At 37.9% G+C, this 22112-nt stretch overlaps 1 protein-coding gene across 1 annotated transcript in view; it reads left to right on the top strand.

The window, feature by feature from the left end:
• The first annotated feature begins 1801 nt into the window (after positions 1–1801).
• Positions 1802–22112, top strand: part of opcml (opioid binding protein/cell adhesion molecule-like) — a 159494-nt gene continuing 139183 nt past the window's right edge. Inside the window, exon 1 of the mRNA XM_084400806.1 lies at positions 1802–2041. Coding sequence (XP_084256932.1) covers positions 1981–2041 — 61 coding nt within the window. The 5' untranslated portion in view covers positions 1802–1980. The remainder of the gene's footprint in view (positions 2042–22112) is intronic.

Raw genomic sequence — 22112 nt, forward strand, 5'->3', positions numbered from 1 at the left:
ACTGCTAATACTCTACTGAGAGTTAGTTGGCATGTAGTTGCAAAGTTACTTATAGTTAGTAGTACAGTATGTCTAAAGTTGACCAAGAAAGTGTTACCGTATTTAAATCTTTATTAATATAGTTAAAAACACAACTGTTATTTTAGCTCAGGTCCATTAAATAACAGATTAATTTAAGATTAATAAAATTAAAATTAAAATTAAATTATTTTCATTGTTAGTTCATGTTAACTAATGCAGCTAACTAACATTGACAAACGGAACCTTATAGTTACTGCATTTTTATTATACACACAAAATTATCTCTCACAAACCCCTTGTAGTACTATTGGAGAGTTAATTGTCCGAATATAGCAGACTCGCGAGAGATGGATAAGTGATAACAGTGCTTTATTTGAGCAAATTCCTAACACAAGTAAGTAATAACACAGCAATGATCAAGGCAGGTATTAAACTTCAGTTTTTAGGATTGGCAAGTGAAGATAGTGGCCGTGTCTTCAACAGGTGACCAAATGCACACACATGCTGCTGTTTATCAGGCTGAATAGTAATCAAAGTCTTTGTCTTACAGGTCTTGAGGGAATGCTGGAGAAGAGGAATTGACACATCAGCAAGGAGACAGGAATTTGGGAATCACAGGAGGTAATATTTGCAGGTGAGGAATACAGGTATCTTTATCCATAGACCAGACAATGAGTGTGTTTGAGGTGTGTGATTATATGCCAGAGGTGATGAGTGTGCTGATGAGGAACAGGAAATGCACTGCTAAAGCTGGTGATGGGAGTTTGTGACATTACTAAGTTTTTTTTTATTCATTATTTACAAATTTTCCAGTTAAACACTTTTTAAAATATATATTTGTCTATTTGTTATGTGTCTTAAATACGAATGCATTATGTCTTACTGCACTGGCAGACTTGTCTTTTAAATATTGAAAACAATAATAATACTAGTGTAGTAAGACAAAATACACTTATATTCAGGATACAATACATCAAAACATGTCCTAATAGCTTATTCAGTCTCAAGAAAATGTATCTTGATTGTTTTAAAGATATCTTTACTGTTAAAACAAATAACACAGACTAATAATTAAAAACTCATTTTGAAGTCATTTTTTGTAGACCGCATTGGTTTTTCATTGTGCTTGACGTTGATCTTGTTTTGGTGGTCTGGGGAGTTACTATTGTGATTGATGTAATTTGAAATGATATTAAGTGGTTCTTGGAGATTTATTTTTTCACCACAACATAATTGAACAATTATTAGATCTGTTTATGTTTATTCAGATGCATTTAGGATGGATGAGATGCACATTGTTAATCTTTGTCGCTAGAGATTTACAGAAGCTGCCCAAGGTCACCTTGAGAGTTTTGTTGGAGTAGTGATGACTATCACATCGAAGGGACTTCAGCGTCTTGGCATGAACCCAATCCTCAGTGTTGACAGCAGGCAATTACACAAATAAGAAAGGCATGATCTTTAAATAGAAGCAACGTTATATAAGGGAACAGAGCAATTCCAGACGTGTCTATCAGTTTGTGGTGACAGACCAAATATTAGGAGGCTTGCCGCCAGTTTTATTCAAGATGCTACTCGTCTCGTTCTCTCATCTTGCAGAGCTTTGCATTAGTGGTCCAGTCGAAGCATGAACCCCTTGCTGACAGGCAGCCAAGAGTCCCGGCCAATCAGAGCTCAGAGGGGGCGGGGCGTTCCCTTCCTCCAGCCTGCTGAGCGCGGTCCTCTTATGAAAATAATCAATGGGAGCTCAGTCTCTCTGCCGCTTTAACTTGTGCTGGATTTAAATTGCCTCCACTCCACTCCATGCCTATCCAAGGGTGAAAATAAGCCGTTTTCTGCTGTAATTACCCGGTGATCAAAGAAACAGCTAACAGAACACAGGTGGTTGTGTTTCTGTGCAGAAAAGCAAAAAGGAAAGGAAGAAATACCAGCTGCTGCATCCAAAAAACAGTTTGAAGAATGTGCAATCCTGCTTGCTTTATCTTCATGGTGTGGCTGATTGCTTTGCTTGTGTATCCAGGTACTGTTATCATCCGTTTTATGCATGCTGAAGCTGGGAGATGATATTTGCTTAAACCTAAACTGGGATATGGGGGAGGGATGTTGTGTTTCAGTAAGTCAGCAAGTGTTCTTTAAGCATGGTGCATTTCAAATGTGATCAAAGTTGCAAGAAGTGTGCCGTGCAGAATTCCTGTGAGGTGGCAGTGGCATGCTTCAGAGGTTGCATGCAGCGTAAGGGTGTTTTTTTAGCCGAGGGACATCCCAGAGGAATGTCGAAACTCACTTCAGGTAGACTAATCGAGAATGACAGTGGAGACAAACTGAACGGAGTAAGCACAAGACATCACGCAGACACCGTTTACTCGCTTCCATGAGTCATATCAGAGGACGAGGAGTGCTCTTTTGGCATTTTGATAAGCTTATATTGCAGATATTTTCTATGCATTATATTTCAAAGTCATTGTAGTCTGATTCCATGTGTTATTGAAGGTAAGAAAAAAGCTAGGCTATCTACAGGTTTACCTGAGGCAAAATATTGGGCTTTTAAGCTAGGGACATTTCAAGCATACAACTGCAACAAAAGAATAAAAAAAAATGCATGAATGTGAGTCATGGTCACAATAATTGAAATTTAAACCTGAGATTCTCTGTGACTCTGCATTCACACAGAAACACATACACAGATCAATATTCCATTTTGAAAGAAGTAAGGTTTCTCTCATTGCAGTTACCACTTTTAGAATTGCAGTAGTGATTGCAACATTTAAAAACGAACAAATAAAGTCACTAGGAGAAAAAAGTCCCTCCTGTCAGGGTCGTTCTACTCCATTCACAAAGGTCACTCTGTACGTGCTGCGTCACATGATTTAATAAATTACTTTTTCCTTCCAGGTTGCCTAATTAATAGACTCAGCTAGTGGTTTAGAGAGGTAAATACTTCAGGACTGGAGCCATCGGTTTGATACTTTTAATCACAGGTGGTTGTTTGCTTTGACTTAATTAGCAAACTGCTGAAATGTATTTGCCAACCATCAAAGGGCTGGCCCTGTCTGATCACAGCTAGGCCTTGAGCTGTGATTTAATTTCATTATCAGCGGGAACCAAAGAAAATATATAAATGTAACAATAATAACAAAAAATACAATCAAGTCTTAAGTCTTAATTTTGAATTCTGAACTAAAAATTCTTGATAGGTTAGCATGACCCCTTTAGCCCAGTAAACTGCTAATGTATGCGTGTAATTTATTTATAATATTATTTATTTATAATAATTATATTTTTAATAATATGGATTTATGGTCACACTTTAGATTAGGGTCCAATTCTCACTGTTAACTAACTACGACTTTTGCCTCAGTAAACTCCTAATTACTTCTTATTAATAGTTATTGGATAGGATTAAGGGATTTAGAATATGGTCATGCAGAATAAGGCATTAATATGTGCTTTATGAGTATTAATAAACAGCCAATATTCCAGTAATATGCATGCTAATGAGTAACTAAATAGTGAGAATTGGACTAACCTAAAGTAAAGTGTTACCATATTTAAAAAAATATATATATTTATGGTAACACATTAGTTTAGGGTCCAATTCTCACTAGTTGCTTATTAGCATGCATATACTAGAATATTGGCTGTTTATTAGCACTTAAAGCGCATATTAATGCCTTATTCTGCACGACCATATACTAAACCCCTTAATTCTACCTTAAAAGGATGGAATGGACTTATTTTCTTTCTCTGATGCCCTTGATGTCACAGCTCATGATAGTCACTAGTGATGTGAAGAAGTTTTTGGTGTGTTCTTGTGGTTTCATCAGCCAATCAGCACTGTCGTGATGTTATTGGGTGTGTTCGACTCCAGCTGTGACTGGCTTTTACCGATCGTGGGAATATTTGCCAAATACACTGACCGGGGACCATGTTTCATAAACAGCCATTACGTTAAGACTGTATTAAGAACTAGTCTGACCAACTAGCAGTTAGTTCGGGCTAATCTAAATCTTACAGTAAGTATAAAGTCTTACTTTTCGGTTTCAAATTAGACCAGTCTATGTTTTTATGTAACTGACTTAAAAAAGTTATGAACAATGTTAAAGAAAGAAATTTGATGACTAACTTTTAAGACTAGTCTTAGTAGTTTATGCAACCAGCCACAGATGTTTTCATGTTGCAAAAGAAACACTTTTCATTCAATTCTTTATGTACTGCTTAATACAACGTCTGTGTGTACAGGAATAAAGTTACATAAGCCTATGGGGTCTGTATTTTTTTTATTATTTTTTTATGAACATGACACAGTATTACATGAAAAGGCTTTTTACTGTTATAAAACGTTATATAACATGGATTTGTGAGCATTAGTTGAACTGAAGGTGTCAGAATAAACACGTAACCGACGTCATCGTTGAAGCCGGCCAGTCGTGAAATAGCTGTCGTTAGATGTTTCTCGAATCGCTTTTGCTGTACTTTGATGGTTTTTGCAGAGCCAAAATGGGAGAAAGACATTTTTAGTGACATCATAAGAAGATTTTTTTCCCACCCCAATCCACGCTTTCAGAACACCTTGCGTCTGAAAGATTAGATTTGTCTGCTTAGTCTGCCTGTTTGAGCCATCTGTTCAAGTCACTCCACCATGATTAGTCAGGTCTGTGGTATTCTACAACTTTGACTGAAGTTATATTTATATACCAGCATACATTCCTCAATAATTTAGACAGAATTTAGACCATCTGAAAACTAGTATCTGCCTGAAAATGATGGCACTTGAAGCATGACATTTTCAAAGTCTCAATATAAAACTTTAATGGCCCCCCATTAAAGTGTCATTTTTGAAAGTGTTACATCATCCATGTTGTAACTTTCAGACCAGTGAGATTGTTCCACCCACAGAAACAATAGATTTATTGTCAGCTGTAAACAATATAAGTAATTCATAATGATTGACAGCTCAGTGCTCCCTCAGCCTTTGGAGGCATAATGAGCCTTGAAATAACATCATTCAGGCACTCAGAAACATCTTACAGAATCATCCTGATGGAGGCTGATGGTAATATATTTATGGAGTAAACAAAATGCAGATTACTGCTTCTCAACAATATCAAAGTCTGCGATAGCGCAGATGACAAGACCTCGATCAGAACTTCAAATAAAATGTGATGCAGTTGGCATGCTACTTTTTTAACACTTGGTTTGATTGCTTGCCCACTCTAGATTCAGAGTCTTATGCGTGGTCAAAACTTCGTTGAAAGTATGTGGCACTGATTGATCAAATGACTTTTCAATGACGCTGTACACTATGCTAAATATTTTGCAGCTGCTGCAGGGCTTCTCTTTGCAATTTTTGATTCTGTATTAATAGATCTATTAATCAAACTGGCAGCTAAAGGACACATGCGTTCTTACTGTTCCAGTCACGACAGGGTTTTTTTTTTTTTTTTAATCAATGACAGCCAAGTGAATAAATGTAAGAAAGTATGTGAGAGATCATGGATGCACTGTAAAATAAAAGCTGATACCTTGAAATAGAAGACTTGGAATGAGCATTGCACTCACACCATATACTGTAAAAAAAGATGGATGATGTATTCACTTCTTTCCACTGTACAAAAATGAAGCCAAAATATCCCAGAAACGGTCGTTGCCGATTAAGTCATTCGGAGCCTGAGTCTGCGCAGTAATGATACTAAACTGGAGCCGTGCGCGGTATGAAGGTCCACTCCCGCAGACTCAATCGCAAGCAAAGCTGTCAATCATGACGTTACACCCCGTTTTATAGCATCAAGTAACTAAATAAAACCAAAGTTGTTGGAAAAATTAACACTTGAACATACGTCAACGTGATAAGACCTATACCTAAAATGACAGACCAAATATATATATATATTTTTTTTAAGTGTAATTGGATTTTTTTGTTTGGCTTGCATTCCATTTGATTGCATGGAGAGGCCAGGGTTTATGACCTATACTGCTGCCAGCCACCATGGGGGTGATCGAAACGTTTTGGCTTCACTTTTCAAGTGTGCACAATCCAAGAACCAGGAGGGCAAAAGAGGATGGAGATCCCCTAGTTATATTATTTAAACACATTTGTTGTTAAAGTAGCTAGTTGACACCTTCATGACCTTGAACCTACGATGAATGGTTAAAAAAAGAAAGAAAAAAAAAGCAGACGCGACAATAGATATAGTTAGTAACGTCATATATTTGAGAGTGTGGTTTTGCATGTTGAAAGCAGATCCTGGTTATCACAGTTGATAGAATAGAAAATGCTATAAATCATAAATCACACAATTGATTAGTCGATAATAGAAAATCGACTATATTTAGCAGATTTTATTACATGTAACATATGCAAATTCAGAGTCAGACTAGGAGTTTTTCCCACTGCAGTAAATGGCTCTAATATATGAATTATTGCTTACTGTAACTATGTTGCCACAGCTAAAATATGACGAATTATGTTAATAATAAAACACTAGAGGACAAGTTTGCTTCGGTAGTTTAGTACTGGTTTAGTATTCAAAGCTGTGTTAGGAACACAGCTAGTTTAATTTTTTAATAATTAAAAACAACTAAAGCACAGTGCAGTTAAATTTGTAATTTCCTATTGTATGTGCTGGGTCTATCATGCGAGGACATCCTGGGGTAGTTGGTATGCTCTAAGAGTGTTATCTAATGCCCCTGTTCAACTGGGCTGTCATTTAAAATAATGTTTGTGTGACCTTGCCAGAGGTGGTGAGTGCCTCATGACAGATTCATTCCTTCCTTTTCTCTGACTCAACTCAGCATGTGCATGTATGTTTTATGTGCACATAAGTGGCAATTTGAAAAGCTCAGCAAAAAATAAATAAAAAAAACCTACTATATAGACAGATAAACATTTGTTCACTCATCCTTGCACAGTCAAGGCCTGGAGGGGAGGGGGATGCAGGGGAGGCAGGCTGGCTTGCCGCAGAGCCTGGTGTCCATATGCCATCACGAGAGCCCTGTGCCCTTCAAGAGTGGCATGGTTTGTTGAGCTCTGGTCATTTGTTGCCCAATCTACTCAGTAGGCCACAGCTTGGGCTGGACAGTTTCTGCTCTTGTGGAGGTTAAAGCAATTTTGAAGAATTGTTTGCAGATAATGCACCCAGTGTGTGGCTGTCTGCCTTTCCAGATTTTCACAAGTTTAGCATTCAACAGAAGGAAGTATAGTGGTAGACGCTTTAACACTGTATGGTCTTTAAAGGTGCCCTAGAATTTGAAATTGAATTTATCTTGGCATAGTTAAATAACAAGAGTTCAGTACATGACATACTGTACAGTGAGTCTCAAACACCATTGTTTTCTCCTTCTCATTTAAATCTCGTTTTTGAAAAACACCCCTGAAAAATAGGCGAATCTCCACATAACACCGACTGTGACGCAACAGTCGGGATCATTAATATGTACGCCTCCAAAAATTTGCATATGCCAGCCCATGTTCAAGGCCAGGCGGAACTGCGCAGCCGAATCATCGTCCGAATCATTTTTCTTCGAGAGACATCATGACTTGCAAACGAGCGAAGCATGGCAGTTGCTCAGTGTTTGGATGTACAAATGAACACAAAGGTATTTTTTTTAGTTCCTTCATCCGAGCCTCTGAAGAACCAGTGGGTTATGTGAATGTCTTATGTGTAATTGTTCAAGTTCAGACAGATAATCTTTCTCTCAAAGTCGTTCAATACTGTTTATGCATCAGTAAATCAAGCCAGTGACTAAACGATCAACTTCACGTCGTTTCTCTTAGTAGGATGAAAATAATCTTACTTAAACTGTGATTAATATACAGATAGCGATCAAAGAACAATCCCTTTCCAGTTGCTCAAGCTGTCAATCACACAGCGCGAGTTTATCTGGACACTTGCCAAAACTCGTTATGAAATCAATGACGCTGTTACACTGCACAACGAAGCTCTTATTGTACGTACATCATGTTTGCATTAGTGAAATCATTAGTGAGAGTGCAGAAACTGCGTTGCAATGATAAGATCTTCATTCACGTGATCAACAGGCTTACACTGAAGTCTCACAGCAGCCAATCACAGCAGTGGGCGTTTACACTGCAGTCTCACAGCAGACACGCCCCTTCAAACAGAGTGTTCAAATCAGAGGCTAAAATCAGGCTAGGAAAAATGCCTTTTATTTCTAAATTATAACAAATTTTGATCTAAAAAACATACTAACATTATAAGGGCACCCCAGGAAACATTCTAAAATAATAAAATAATCCATGCAAGGGCACCTTTAAGACATTATTATTGCAAATTATTTTTGATGTTTTGTTAATACTCATGAATCATATTTTGTTAATGCTCCTGAATCATGGCTAGTTAATAATATGAATATTTGTGTCGTATTTTGTGTATACTCCTGAATCATAGACAAATGCGACCAATACAGAGAAATGCATATACTGTAGAACAAAATAAACATTAATTCTACACTGCAAAAAGTATTTTTCAAGATACTGTATTTGTCTTATTTTACAAGTTTTTAAAACAAGGTCATTTTAAAAAACATAATTGTATAAGCTTTATTTCAGAGAATGTCTGCATGTTTAATTGTATTTGTTTGTCTTTCAGTTTTTTATTTATTTATCATAAATCTAACAAAACAAAGAAAAAAACTATTAATTAACAAAATTATTTTTGTTGGGAAAGTTTACATTTGAAAACATCTGCTACAGAATTCAAGGACAGCAAGAGATGTTAGGTCACTGGCACTGGAAAGAAGAAACCAGCGGTTGCCAGATTAAATACTTGCATGTGGCCCGCAAATACTGATATTTCATCCACAAAGACCATGCAAACATCTCTCTGTAAGTCCTATTAAAAATCTTATTAAACCACAACAATATAGACATGCTGATTAAAATCGTTGCATGGACAACAACGCCATGAAAGTCACCTTGTTGTTGCTGATGTGTTTATTTCTCCTGGCATATTTCAATAAAATTCAATATGTTTTTGCAACCATTCATTTATTCTCATATTGAGGGTTGTTGAATTTGATGTTGAATTAATGTGTCTGGTTAATGCTTACAAGCTGTCCACACATGTAGCCCTCGGGCATTCGTTATAGTTGCAACTTTTCCATATGTTAACAAAAAGCTTCAGCTGGTCGTCCAGTGACATCTGAGATTTCTTTTCATTTGAGATATATGTGAGCCGAGTAGTATGTCTGAATTCATAGTATTCATAAAACAGTATTGGACGAAAAGTACCCAGATGACCTACTACTTTCGGTAAGTTGTGTATTTCGATGGACACTTCACTATCCCATGAGGCCATGGAAGAGGATTTGTGAATGGAGGTGAAGCAACATATGAAATGCGATTTTTACTTTCTGGCTACATTTACATGTGGTTTGAAATCCTGCTCAAATAGCATTTCTGGGAAACTGTTTCAGGGTGTGTTCACTAGTGATGTAGTACTCGAGTCCGGTCTCGGACTCGAGTCCGGTCTCGAGACCGATTTCTGCTTTCTCGGACTCGACTCGGACTTGTTCTTACAAAGACTCGGTCTTGACTCGGACTCGACCCTTCAAAGACTCGGTCTTGACTCGGACTCGGCATAGGCGGTCTCGTCCCATCACTAGTCCACTAGAATACATACCACTAGAAAATTTTAATAGACTGTTCGCAAAGACCCGCCCCCCTTAGTTACTGTCGCTATGTCCGACAAGCTACACCGTTCTCACGCCACACCATGTTCTCACGCAGTGAAAAATACATCACGGAGCAGAGAGGAGACTGACAACACGCTGACAGACAGGACAGACCAGGTTACTTTTCGGTTACTTTTGATATTAAACATATTAAACAAAGTCTCGCCTTTCAAACTTGGTCATTTTTTAAAAGAAATTTAAACAATAAATACCATTTTGTGGCTCTTAAATGTGTAGTGACAGATCGCTGTAGAGCATCAGTTAAAGCTGCTCGTGAACCGATCATCTCTTCCTTCTAGTTAATTTATAGCCTCAAATAAACATGAACAAACATAAGAAGCAATGTTGTTTTAACCACGGAAAGGCGTCAGTACACTCCGTGTTTCAAGTTCAAATCCTCCCATGTTAACCAACGGACTCGGTCTCGACTCGGACTCGACCCTTCAAAGACTCGGTCTTGACTCGGACTCGACTGAATTTGAAAACCAACGGACTCGGTCTCGACTCGGACTCGACCCTTCAAAGACTCGGTCTTGACTCGGACTCGGCATAGGCGGTCTCGTCCCCATCACTAGTGTTCACACTTGGCATGTTTGGTTTGATTAAAACCAACCATTGTGCAATTGCCCTGCTATTGTGGTTTATTTGAATAAGTGTGAACGCTGGCACCCGAAACATAGCCTGGAACTCCAGACCTAAATCTTAAAGATTAATGGTCTGGCATCGAGTAATGAAAAACGGCCAGCTCGAGGGGCGGCACCAAGCATGCATTTAAAAATGTCACTGCACGCAATTGGATAACACTACGACCAATCACAACAAGCCCCATACGCTTAGCTACCAGCGAGCTAACTGGTAGATTAGACTCTTGCCGTATCCGGTCGGCAAAACAGCAAAAACGCCCTTTTTGCAAAGGAACGATTCGAGCACCGTCTTCTGTTCCTCTTTTAGATAAAAAGCCAAGTCTAACTCGATCATTGTAGCGGCCAAAGCCGTTTCAAACAACTGGTGTTCATCCATAGCCATCTTGCAATGTTTACTATTGACTTCAACGTCACAGCGCTGTCGTCATCTGTTTAGCTCGCCTCTGGCCCGCCTGTATCAGATAACCCGATGCGATTGGTGCAGCTCGGATACAAGGGCATATTTAATGAGCATCATTACTCGACACCAGATTAAACTCGCTGAGCAAATTCAACTTGTGCTCTCATGAGAACTCTGGATTTCCAGGGTACCCGAAATCTGGTGCGCACCAAAGAAGCGGACTGAGACCCCTGAAAAGATGGGTCTCGGTCCTGTCCCAAACGAACTCTGGCGCGGTTCGAATTAAATATGAACGCCTCATGGAGCAAAGACATGTAAACAAACCAAAAACAGGAAGATGATTTGCGATGTTGCACACAGCATTGTTTTGGATGTTCGGTATGTTCCGTCTCAAAATAGGCAATACGTCATAAATGCCGACTGATCAGGTTGTGAACCTATCCCTATAGCCCGGAACACACCAAACCGACGCCAAAGAACTAGCGCTGATGAAAGCCGGCTGTGGCGTTGCCTGCGTTGGGGGAAAAAGCTGCACTTGAACACACCGAGAGAATTAGCCAACTGTCAGCTAGAATGCGCGTTCTGCGCCTGCGTGTAAATGAGACAACTGTGTATTTCTGCAGACTTATTCATTTATATTCATCATTCAAAAAGGGAAACCGACCCTGCAGGCTGCAGATACATATAAACCATAAACAAAGCAGTGCGTGCTTACCGTTTTGAATATCAATCCTGCTAAACACTTTCTTTATTGCACTCTGCTCATGTTGATATTGAAATATTCGCCAAAGAGCAAGATGACGTAACATTAGAACAGCCTTCTATCGGTACCATTTTGACTTTGCTCGCTTTTTTGCTATTATTCTCGGGCACTGACTCGTTCACTAAGCTGAACAGCCAATCAGAGTTCTCTCTCTCACCGACGGCCCGACGCCGATTCAACATGTCGAATCGGCCCGTAAAAAAGCTGACGAGGACCAACTTCAGCCGACGGTGCGGATCCTTGCGGAACACACTGAGAAAACTTAGTCGGCCGACGCACAAAAACTGCCAACGACACACAAAGTCGGCTTGGTGTGTCCCGGGGCTTATGACTTTAAGTTCGGATAGGTTCGTTCGTTGATAAAAATGTCAATCTGAACGATAAGTGGATCAGGGCTAAAGGTTTTTTTTTTTTTTTTTTGGTCCGGAGCAAACAAACCAAGCGAACCGAACTACAAATGTGAATGCACCCTCGGTCTTGACTGCTCTCATCAGATTTTGTGTGGTTTATGTAACTTTCTCACAGCACATACAATCTAAACGGCAGATGTTGTTAGGAGACGACAGCATGGAATAAAGCCACGCATACCAGCCTCCTACGTTTCTGCCACTGCCTCATAAAATGCAGTAGTCCAGCGCGGCGGCTATACACATTGTCATGTTGTAAACAAGACAACATCTGCATTGCAAATCCCTCCATGTTGATGTTGTTGTTTTAGGTGTATACCTACCAACGCAACGTCATTACCATATCCCGGAAGACGAAAGAGCGGAATGGGACACACAAATCGGGTCTGAACAATTGCTATACACAATGTATATTTTGGACTGACAGTGCGTCAGTTAATCAGTTAAATCAAATATCAAGACAAGAATATATAGCTTTGTTATACAATGTTATTAATTAAAAAAAAACAAAAAAACATTTGCTCTTCAGATCAAAGTCAGTTTAAAATTTTAATTAATAAAAAATATATATATTATATTAACATATCCATAAAATGTTCTAATTAAAAATGGTACAAACAATTGGTACAAATAATTATTATTTTTTTCTTTCTCTTTTTATCTGCTTATATTCACCTTGTTTGTCGGTGTAGAATTGATGCAGATTATCTTTTACTTATTATATGTTAAAAATTGATGCTCAAAATCAATGCACTTGGGCAATCTCCATCATGCCTCTCACTGCCTCTTTCAACCAAAACGTTTGTTTCTGTTGCTGTCATTAAGTGCATGGAAGCATGTTTTCTTGCTGTTATATGTGCACTGTTAAATGAATAAATGAAAAAGAGAGGTCAGTTTTCGCCCAATCAGTGAGTGCAGCTGATCCTTTATTCCTACAGCTGTCAGTTTGCATTTAGTGTTTCATTGCTCTTGGGTATTCTGTCAGAGAGACTACACAAAAGGCCGTTGTGATTGGAGGAAAGCTATTTTTCCAGGGCAATCTGCACAACGTTTGATGTCATCGTTCTAAAAAGGAACATCTTCCAGTGGGCAATGTCATTGGCTCCTTTTTGTTTGGGTTTGTTTTAGCCCTAAACAATCACTATATAATGAGGCACAAATGGAGTCATCTGTTGCATTGTCAGGGGATTGTTATAATGCTGTTTTCCTTTGTCTTGTTTATAGTTTATGAAATACAGCATGTAAAATGCTACTCGTAATGTCCTACACTTAATTAAGATTCAGCTCGTTCATTGCTTGATTTCACAGTCTAATCACAAGGGATGTAGGTCAGATTGTTGCCCCCAAATTTCACACGTTTTTCTTTTAAAACTGTAATGTGTTAGGAATTATGAACAGTTATCTTCCTATTTCAAAGCATTGTTCAAGGATTCTTTCCTTCTTTTCCTTTTGGTTTCATTTTCATTGTCTTTCCTTTTCCTAATTTCCTTTTCGTTTCCTGTTTTCTCTTTTTTCATTTTCCTACTTTTGTTTGTCTTTTGGATTATTTTCCCTTTTCTTTTCTTTTTGATTTTCTTTTGTTTGGTTTCCTTTCCCCTATTTTTTTATTTTTTTTATTTCCTTTGTCTAGTTTTTTTTTCTACCTTTTTTAATTTTCTATTTAATAAAAAAATTCCTGTTCCTGTTTTTTATCCTATTTTTTTGTTCCCCTTTTCCTGTGTTTTTGTTTTCCTTTTATGTATCCCACTCTCTTTCATCCTTTTCCTTTTTCTATTTCCTGTATTTTTCCCCCTTTTCAATTTCCTTTGCTCTCTCCTATCTTATCAAGAGCATATGTGGATTAATTTAGCATTGCAACATTATAACTGTACAGAATTAAACATTTTCCTAACTCCCAAATTCACCATATGATAATCAGACTAAGATCTTGTTAGCACCATCTGTATGCAGTGATGGAACTGTACAAAACTCACAGGCGGATGCTGTTCAATTCCAAATTGAAGTGCAATTTTCACACCAACCTTTCAATCTGCAAACACGTTTCATTTGGTAACTGCCAACTAAGGGAATGATTTTTATCTCAAATTTGGAACATCCAGATGTTCACCTAACTCTCAAACTGATTGTACTCATGTAAATAATGGTGTAAGTAAATCATTGACTAAGGTTGTTTTCATGTGTGTTTTTTTTTTTTTTTTTTGAAAAATGCTGCATCTGTAGAGAAAAACATAGAAACACACTTATATTGATCGACATACTGTCTTATGTCTGCAGGGAGGGTTAAAGAGGGGAATGAGCTATTAGGGTCACATGATCAGTGTCTACTGGAGAATCACGGTGAAGATGGAACCCAGTGCTCGGAAGGTCATTGATTTGATCTTCAGCGCTGGAGTGCTGACAGTGTTTAAATCAGCTGGTGAAGAGAGAGAAAAAAAAGTCCTCATACTAGTCTTCTGCCTTTAACAAAGTTCCTGACCCCTGTCTGCCCTACGGATGTTACAGAATAGCTGATTCGATCCACTAAATGCTCTGTTTGTATGTAAATGTCCATTCAAATGGAAAAACAAAATGCAAACTAATACAAACAAAAATATCAGTGTCGTTCACCTTTAACAAACCTTGAAAATATTTACTCTTTTATGTGGCTGGAATAAAGTAGCCTATATGTGGAAAAGAAATGTTCAAGTAATCTGTATTCAAATTAGAATTTTAGACACACAGTGTTCAACTAAAGGTCTTCAGATCTCCTTTATTATTTCCATAGCTCAATATGCCTCGTGAATGCGTAACGAGGCAGAGGTGCTCAAGCAAAGGGAATTGCATTTTGCCTTTCTCTCGAATGCTCATTGAAATGTGGTAAAACCGTTTTACTATGAAATATTTGAGTAAGTGCAAAGTGATCTGTACTTTTTGAATTTATGTGGCCTTGTTCATCATTTCAAACAGCAGGGAAACACATGCACCATGTCAGTCAGTTGCGTCCCCTCGGGGAAGGAACAGGCGCTGTAGCTGGGGTGCGCTACTTGCTCTGAATCCAGATTCCTTTTAATTAATGTGAATTGAAAAAAGTGAGTTTCTGTGACATAATGAGGCCATACATTTTCGATTTCAACGCCTCAGCTGCATTTGCAATGCTCCAAAATGATCTCGATGCAGGTTGGGTTGTTTAAACTAAATGTTTAATCTTTAGAATTACATATGTTGTTTCCCTATAGTTGTATGTTGTCAATGGTTTGATTAATTATGCTGGACAGATACCTGCAAAGACCTCTGACTGAAGACCTTGCCCGACTCACATCAGGGTCACTGGTACTGCACCGCCAGCTGTAGCGTGTTGCCAATGCTTTGGAAAAGCATTGATTCATTAGGCTGGACAAATAAAAAGAGACCTTCTAAAATTGCCTTAAGACTCGGTTGGAACAAGCAAAATGGCTTTGAGGAAGGACTGCCCGACCTCTGCCTTCATGTTCGCTGCTGTTTCTTTCTCTGAGCTATAGCTAGATGTAACAGAAAAAAGAAAATGACTCAAAAAAGAATGTACTATGAGTGCATGGGAGGCATAGAGCATTCAGAATAGGATTCAAGTGGAATTTTAAATGTGCGCTGCTCTTGGGAGTTATGGGAACAAGGGCTGCACGATTTGGGGAAAATGTCATATTGCGATTATTGAGGTCAGTATTGCGATTGCGATAGCGATATAATAAACAAATGGTTTCATGAGTCAACTTGCTTGGTTCTCAAGTAAAATGCACACACAGATTAGTGATAATGCTGAAATGTGTATTTCTCAACTCAAACTGGAAACAACAACTAAACTGTCATCGCCAGTGGCCCATGCATATTGACTGTCACTAAAAATCAGTGGTAAAATGTGAGGAAATGCTATAGCTGACAAAGTGAAAGTCTAATGAAATACACTGACACCTTATTTTTGTCCTTTCAAAAGTAACTGAATGCCCTGCTACATATACAGTATGAGCCTACAGTAATCATAATTGTATTTAAAACTTATAAATGTTCATGCATATGTATAATTATGTCATTAACAAACAAAAATATATATTTGTTTATATACTGCATATATTTGAAAATAATACATTTTCCGCAAAAAAAAAAAAAAGAAGTTCTGTAGGCTACATAGCCTAGATCTACACGCCCCCTAAACCCACATAATAAAAATGGACAGTGACATAGAAATTTGCAAAAATTAAGCATACATTGTTCCATACAATTGAAGTATTATCGAAATATCTACATTTTAATAAGGAGTGATGACACGCACGCGCCTCGGCCTTGCCAGTCAAGACCGCTATGAAGGAAGGACGCACACCCGCAACCAACGCCATTCATCTCATCTCCACGCCACGGTAACTTAAACTCAATAGAAACAAGAAACAAGCCAGTAGTGTGCACTCCAAACCAACGAAGTATTAAAATGTGTCAAGAAAGCTTTGCAAATATGTCAAACAAAATCTGTGTAAGGTTTTTATTATACATAACATAAACCTTAAATCCTATATAAAGAGGAAAAAAATAACTATCAGCATGTGAATGAATGTAGCCTATAGTGGAATGTATGCGGGTTACCCTTATCAATGTGTGGCACTGGCCACAGGTTTGGCCATCACAGTTAGCCACCATTTCAATCCCGCATGTAAAGCAGCTCACTGTCACCGAGCGTGTCATTGATTGATGATGTAAAACTCCGGACACATTTTCTTGCGCGCATCCGTTTTTAACGCGTCTTTGACTGTCATACTCGTACAGTCTGACATTAATGACAACTGACATGGCTTACAGCGAGGATCACGTTCGAACAGTCTGACAAGCAACAATCATAAAGGACTATTATAAATGCACAGTGTGCAACCGGTTTTACACATTCTGTGTACATATTCTTAGACGTATGTTCGGCCGTTGACAACAAAGAGAGATACGTAGCGTGCTTTCTTCTCCTTTTTGAAAGTTGAAGAACCTCTTTTTGTGCCATGAGAAAGTGAGTTTGCATGCAATGTACCACAGACCACCTTTTCAGACCACTCTTATATCTTGTGGAAAAATAACACGTTTGTGAATCTGACAGTGAAAAGACGCTGAAGCTGTCGTTATGTTGTGTTTTGATAGCTGAGCTCAAGTCTGACAGATTACAAGACAACTGTAAAGTTGTTTTTGTGGAGACTAAGAGTCTTGAGAAAAAACACAGAGGTAAAATCAAGACCTGGGCTGGTTGTGACCTTGAGCAAGACCCCAGTCTAAACCATCAACCCCTAATGCTTGCACTAAATTTGATTTCTACAAAAAGATGCAAACTTTTTTAGTGGTTTCAAGCAGATGCTTTCAACTATTGGTATAGGTGCTTGATTGTAAGCTAGTGGAAAAGATGGCTTCACAGGATAGAGTGCACAGAATCAACCAGCACCAATTACATCCTCAAATTACACAGCGGGACAGAGTGCACGCAAATACCGCAAATACCTCTATCTGCCAAACCACCCATCTAATGAGTGGCTAACTCATGGACCACTGCACACATTCACACAGCACCCACCCACCGTGTGTGGCATCGACGAGGACGATTCAACTCCAGGTGGCTTGCATGTCTCATGCCATTTCAAATAATGATGTTATCTTTTCTCATCACTCTCGATGGCACCATATACATAAAGTGATCACATTCTTCTGCTGCCAGGAGAGTGGAATGTGTCTCATCTGACCTGACTTGTAGCTTGGATCTCTGTCAGTAATCACTGTATATTATTGTAATCTAAACTTTTTATCAGAATACAGTTTATACACAAACCCATATGCCATATTCATCTGGGTTTGTTTAGGGATCCACTCATACTAAATTAATTAAAATGGTTATTTTCATGTTATTAGCTGATAACTGATAAGTGGTGCTATTTTGTCTTAATAAATTTAAAATATCTAAAATCAATGTTTTGTCAATAATCAATCATTTTAAATGCTACAAATGAGTTTAGACAATGTGCAGGATGAAAACTGGAAATTCATTTTAAGATTTGTGAAAGATATAACAAATGTAAGCTGTCCATGTTGGCATTTATAATAATAACTATAATCGTTACATTTTATATAGTGCTTTTCTGGTTACTCAAAAGCGCTTTCACAAATGGAAGGGGGGAATCTCCTCAACCACCACCAATGTGCAGCATCCACCTGGATGATGTGACAGCAGCCGTATTGCACCAGAATGCCCACCACACACCAGCTTACTGGTGGAGAGGAGACATTTGTCTCATATGACTTGGTTCTACTAAGTTACATATGAGTTTGCACCAAAATACAGTATAGTTAACCAGTACAGTGTTGTTTGAATGGTTGCACTGCCTTTGACATCAGACACTAAAGATACAGAAAGTGTTTTTTCCTCCTTTTTTCAAGTTGATAAGCCAATTTATATTGCTATCATAACTATTGTAGTTCATTATCTGCATTTCGAATTATTTTCCCCATTGTGATCCTCAAAGAACAGACCAGTGACCAACCAGTTGAGAACCACTGATCTTAAAATACTGCCACTAAAGAAGTTTTGATGTTGTGTATTGGCGGTGTTTTATGTTGGTCTATCTACCACCCTTTCCAGCCCTCCAGAGACATGGCAAAAAGACAAAACCCTGCAGAAAAAGAGCAACGGTGGATTGAGTATTTTTCGAGCTGAACGTGGCATGGCAGAGCAGATGGGCCTGTAGAGAGAGGGCTGTGAAAGGGGCGCAACGTTGTTCTCCAAACAGCCTGCAGACAGAAGGCAGAGCGTAACTACCTAAACCGAGGCAGTTAGAACCGACACGTTTAACTCCTGACCTCACAGCGAGGAATTTTACTTGATTGGAGGAAGATACACCATCATTTCTTTAGGTAGCATCTTTTTCCCTCTGATTCTCAGTGTCGTCAAGATGAGGTACAAGACACTGCATTTCTTTTTATACTAAGGCTTGTTTCTTTGTCTCTGATCTGTTTTTATCCAAATGATATGCAATTAATGTAAATACAAGGCATTGTCCATATTTTAAATATTTGCAAGCGCTGCAAGAAGCTGGCCTGTATTTATACAGCCATTGTGCAAAATTGTTATTGTATTCCGTGCACTTTCTTTTTAACGCACTTTTAATTACAGTGTGGTTGATGTCTCGAAATTTAACTACATGCTTTAACTATACACAACAGAACCATGTTTTTATTTCTTTGAAATTGCAAGTTTCCAATCATTTCAAGCTTTATATGTATGTATATAAAGTAATATCTTTTTATGAATTTAGTTGGGAGCAAATTTATATATATTTTTGCATAACTTTAAATTATTTTAGATTCATGCTGACAACAAGAACATTCTATTTGCCAATTGGGTAAAAAAAAAAAAAAAACCTATTCTAAGACACTCTAAAGTCTTAATATCTTCTGCAATTTGGCTTCTTGAATAAATGTATCTTATTTTAAGAATGTTTATATAGTTATGTGGAAAATAAGACTTTTTTTTAAAATGCTAATGTAAATCACATAGGACTAAGTAGGCTACATGCAACAAATTAAGCTTAAATGTGCTGTATGTTACTTTTTTACTCTACTAAAGCATGAAAATACCATAATATGTTTGCAGATATTTAGGAAACATGCTAAGTTCACATACTCGTTTCTCTGAAAAACACTTCTACAGCCAGTTATTTTACTTTTTATTTGACATGTTCTTGTTTTCAGTCGGTTTTTGTTTTGGTCTGTGTGATCTCGCCCACTGCCTGTACACCCAATAGTATTTCGACACCTCGCGATGCCAGTTGGCAGGAAACACAGAGTATCGCAGCCTTGGAAACGAGCAAACAATCTGGTTTAGAGATTGCAGATTCCACACAACCTAAAAAGCCTCGATATCCATCTAAAAAACTCAATGAACTCATCAACTTACAGTGTGCCCCTCGGCGTTCATTGTCAATTGCGCTCGGTCCTGTTGCGTGTCCTCAAACTGGCAACCCGTGTATTTTGAATTTGGACTGCAGTACCTATTTCGACCACTAGCTGACATTCTTACAGACAGCACTTTTAACATTTCAGTACAGTTGAGCAAGTTTATTGTATAATACATAAGGAACTAGTTTTATATTTATTTAATTTTTGTACTGTAGCAGGGCACATGGGATAATCTGATCATCAATTTAATTTGACGAATTTATGTACTGCTCCGATCATAATCCATATAACAGGCAAAGAGGTCAAACATACGGGCAAACAATCCAAATGAGCAACTGAGCAGAAAACACAGCCAAAAGGGGAATCCAGAAAACAGGCATAGACTAATAATAAAAAAATAAATAAAAAAAAACAAGACACAGGAAACTAGGATAACGCTCAGAAATGCAGTGTAACAACATACAAGACTTCACAAAGTGAGAATGAAAACACAGGGATTAAATAGGCAGACTTTAACAAGGGTAATCACACACAGATTAATGAAATCACACAATCATGAGGACAGACAATGAAAAAAAGCCCAGGACTCGGGAATAGTGCCCTCTGGTGGAGATGAAGGGCACTTCAGCTGGCAGATGTGATAGATATAGACAACAATTCTGAATAGGCAACTAAACAAAATAACAGGTTCTGACAAAAGGTTGATTGCTGCAGTCTATTTAAAAATATTGAATTAACTTGAATTAAATATTTAAAAAACAACAACGATTTGAATGAATGATTCAATGACTCACTCAGAAAGACTTCACTTGTTTGTTTTTTTTACTGGATGAATCAGCGTTTTTGAATGAATCTCATGAATGATTCAATGACAAAAACATTTTTAACAGTCACTTGTCGCCACCTACTGGTGTAACAACGCAAATGATGCAATCTTTATTTGAAGTGTCAAGTTACATTCAAAAGCTGATTTACTCTATTTTAACTATACCGTAGACATCAGTGTTTATATCCGAAATTATAATCCAACGTGATTTGTTCCAGATACTGTCCAGACACAGGCTCTGTGGGGGAAAAAATATTCTTGTCATCCATAATGGAAGACCTAAGTTCACAGGTGCACAGGTGCCCTGTCATCTCCAAGAACTGGGAACACTAAGGAACGCTTCTTAAACCTCTGTCACGAACACAGTCTTCTCAGAGCTGACATCACATTTCTTTAGGGATGCTAAAAGGCACTTTAGCAGAACTGGTGAACTGTAAAGGAATATAAATTAATGTACAGCTGAATTCTGCAGTGCTCTGCAGTCAAACTCAACTCATGTTTACTAAGAGCGATACATTATTAATATGCTTTTCGGGTCCTGCAGGAGCTTATTTAATTTCTCAAAGGGGTCCCTGGCTATTAGATAGTAATGCAGGTAATGCTGGTAGACACCAGCGCATTTATTAAAGATAAGCTGGTTTGATTGCTCCTTCAGTGCGATGTGCTCTTATGAGATCCACAAATAGAATATAATGCATTGATCACAAAAGCTGCATCATTCAACATCTGGGATGAAATGAGCCCTTATTCAGTCCAAACAATGGTGTATTGTTTCTTTCAGTAGATTCACAGAATATCTCATAGATAACTATTGACCTACTTAACTACTGACCAATCCTACTCCAGCAACATTTGCCATCTGTTATTTTCAAAACCTTTGCTCAATTAAAATGTAAATATATGCAGGATATGTGTGTTTGGATAGTTTGAAACACTTTTACAGAGATTATATGGTGAAACATGCACTTATAAGTCAAATCAAGTCACATTCATTTAAATAGGCTAATGCTTTATACAATGCAGATTGTTTCAAAGCAGCACAGTCATAAATGAGGAAATAACAGTATTAATGTTGCAAAGTTCTTCAATTATGAAGCTAACTCAAGTCAACGATACAGCAGCTCTATATAAGATACTAGTGTCATTATTTATCTTAGGTCAGTTCAGTTTTGATTCAGTTATGTTTAAAATAGTACTGTCAATGATGTCATATCCCCCCTACGAAAACACAGTGTGCTTCCTGAAAAAATGCTGAAGTAGTAGTTGTAGTGTCAAAGTCGACGATCTCTGGTAGCATCTAGCAAGTGACAGTTGTTTGTTTTACACATTTTTGATTGACCACAATTATTCACTATTGTTTGCTATGGGTTCTGTCGCCAAAGGTAACCCATATAAAGCAAAAACAGCTTCGGAGGTCAACAGGACAATTCCCAGG

The sequence above is a fragment of the Rutilus rutilus genome, assembly GCF_951802725.1.
Source record: "Rutilus rutilus genome assembly, chromosome: 25".
NCBI classification, from domain to species: Eukaryota; Metazoa; Chordata; class Actinopteri; order Cypriniformes; family Leuciscidae; genus Rutilus; species Rutilus rutilus.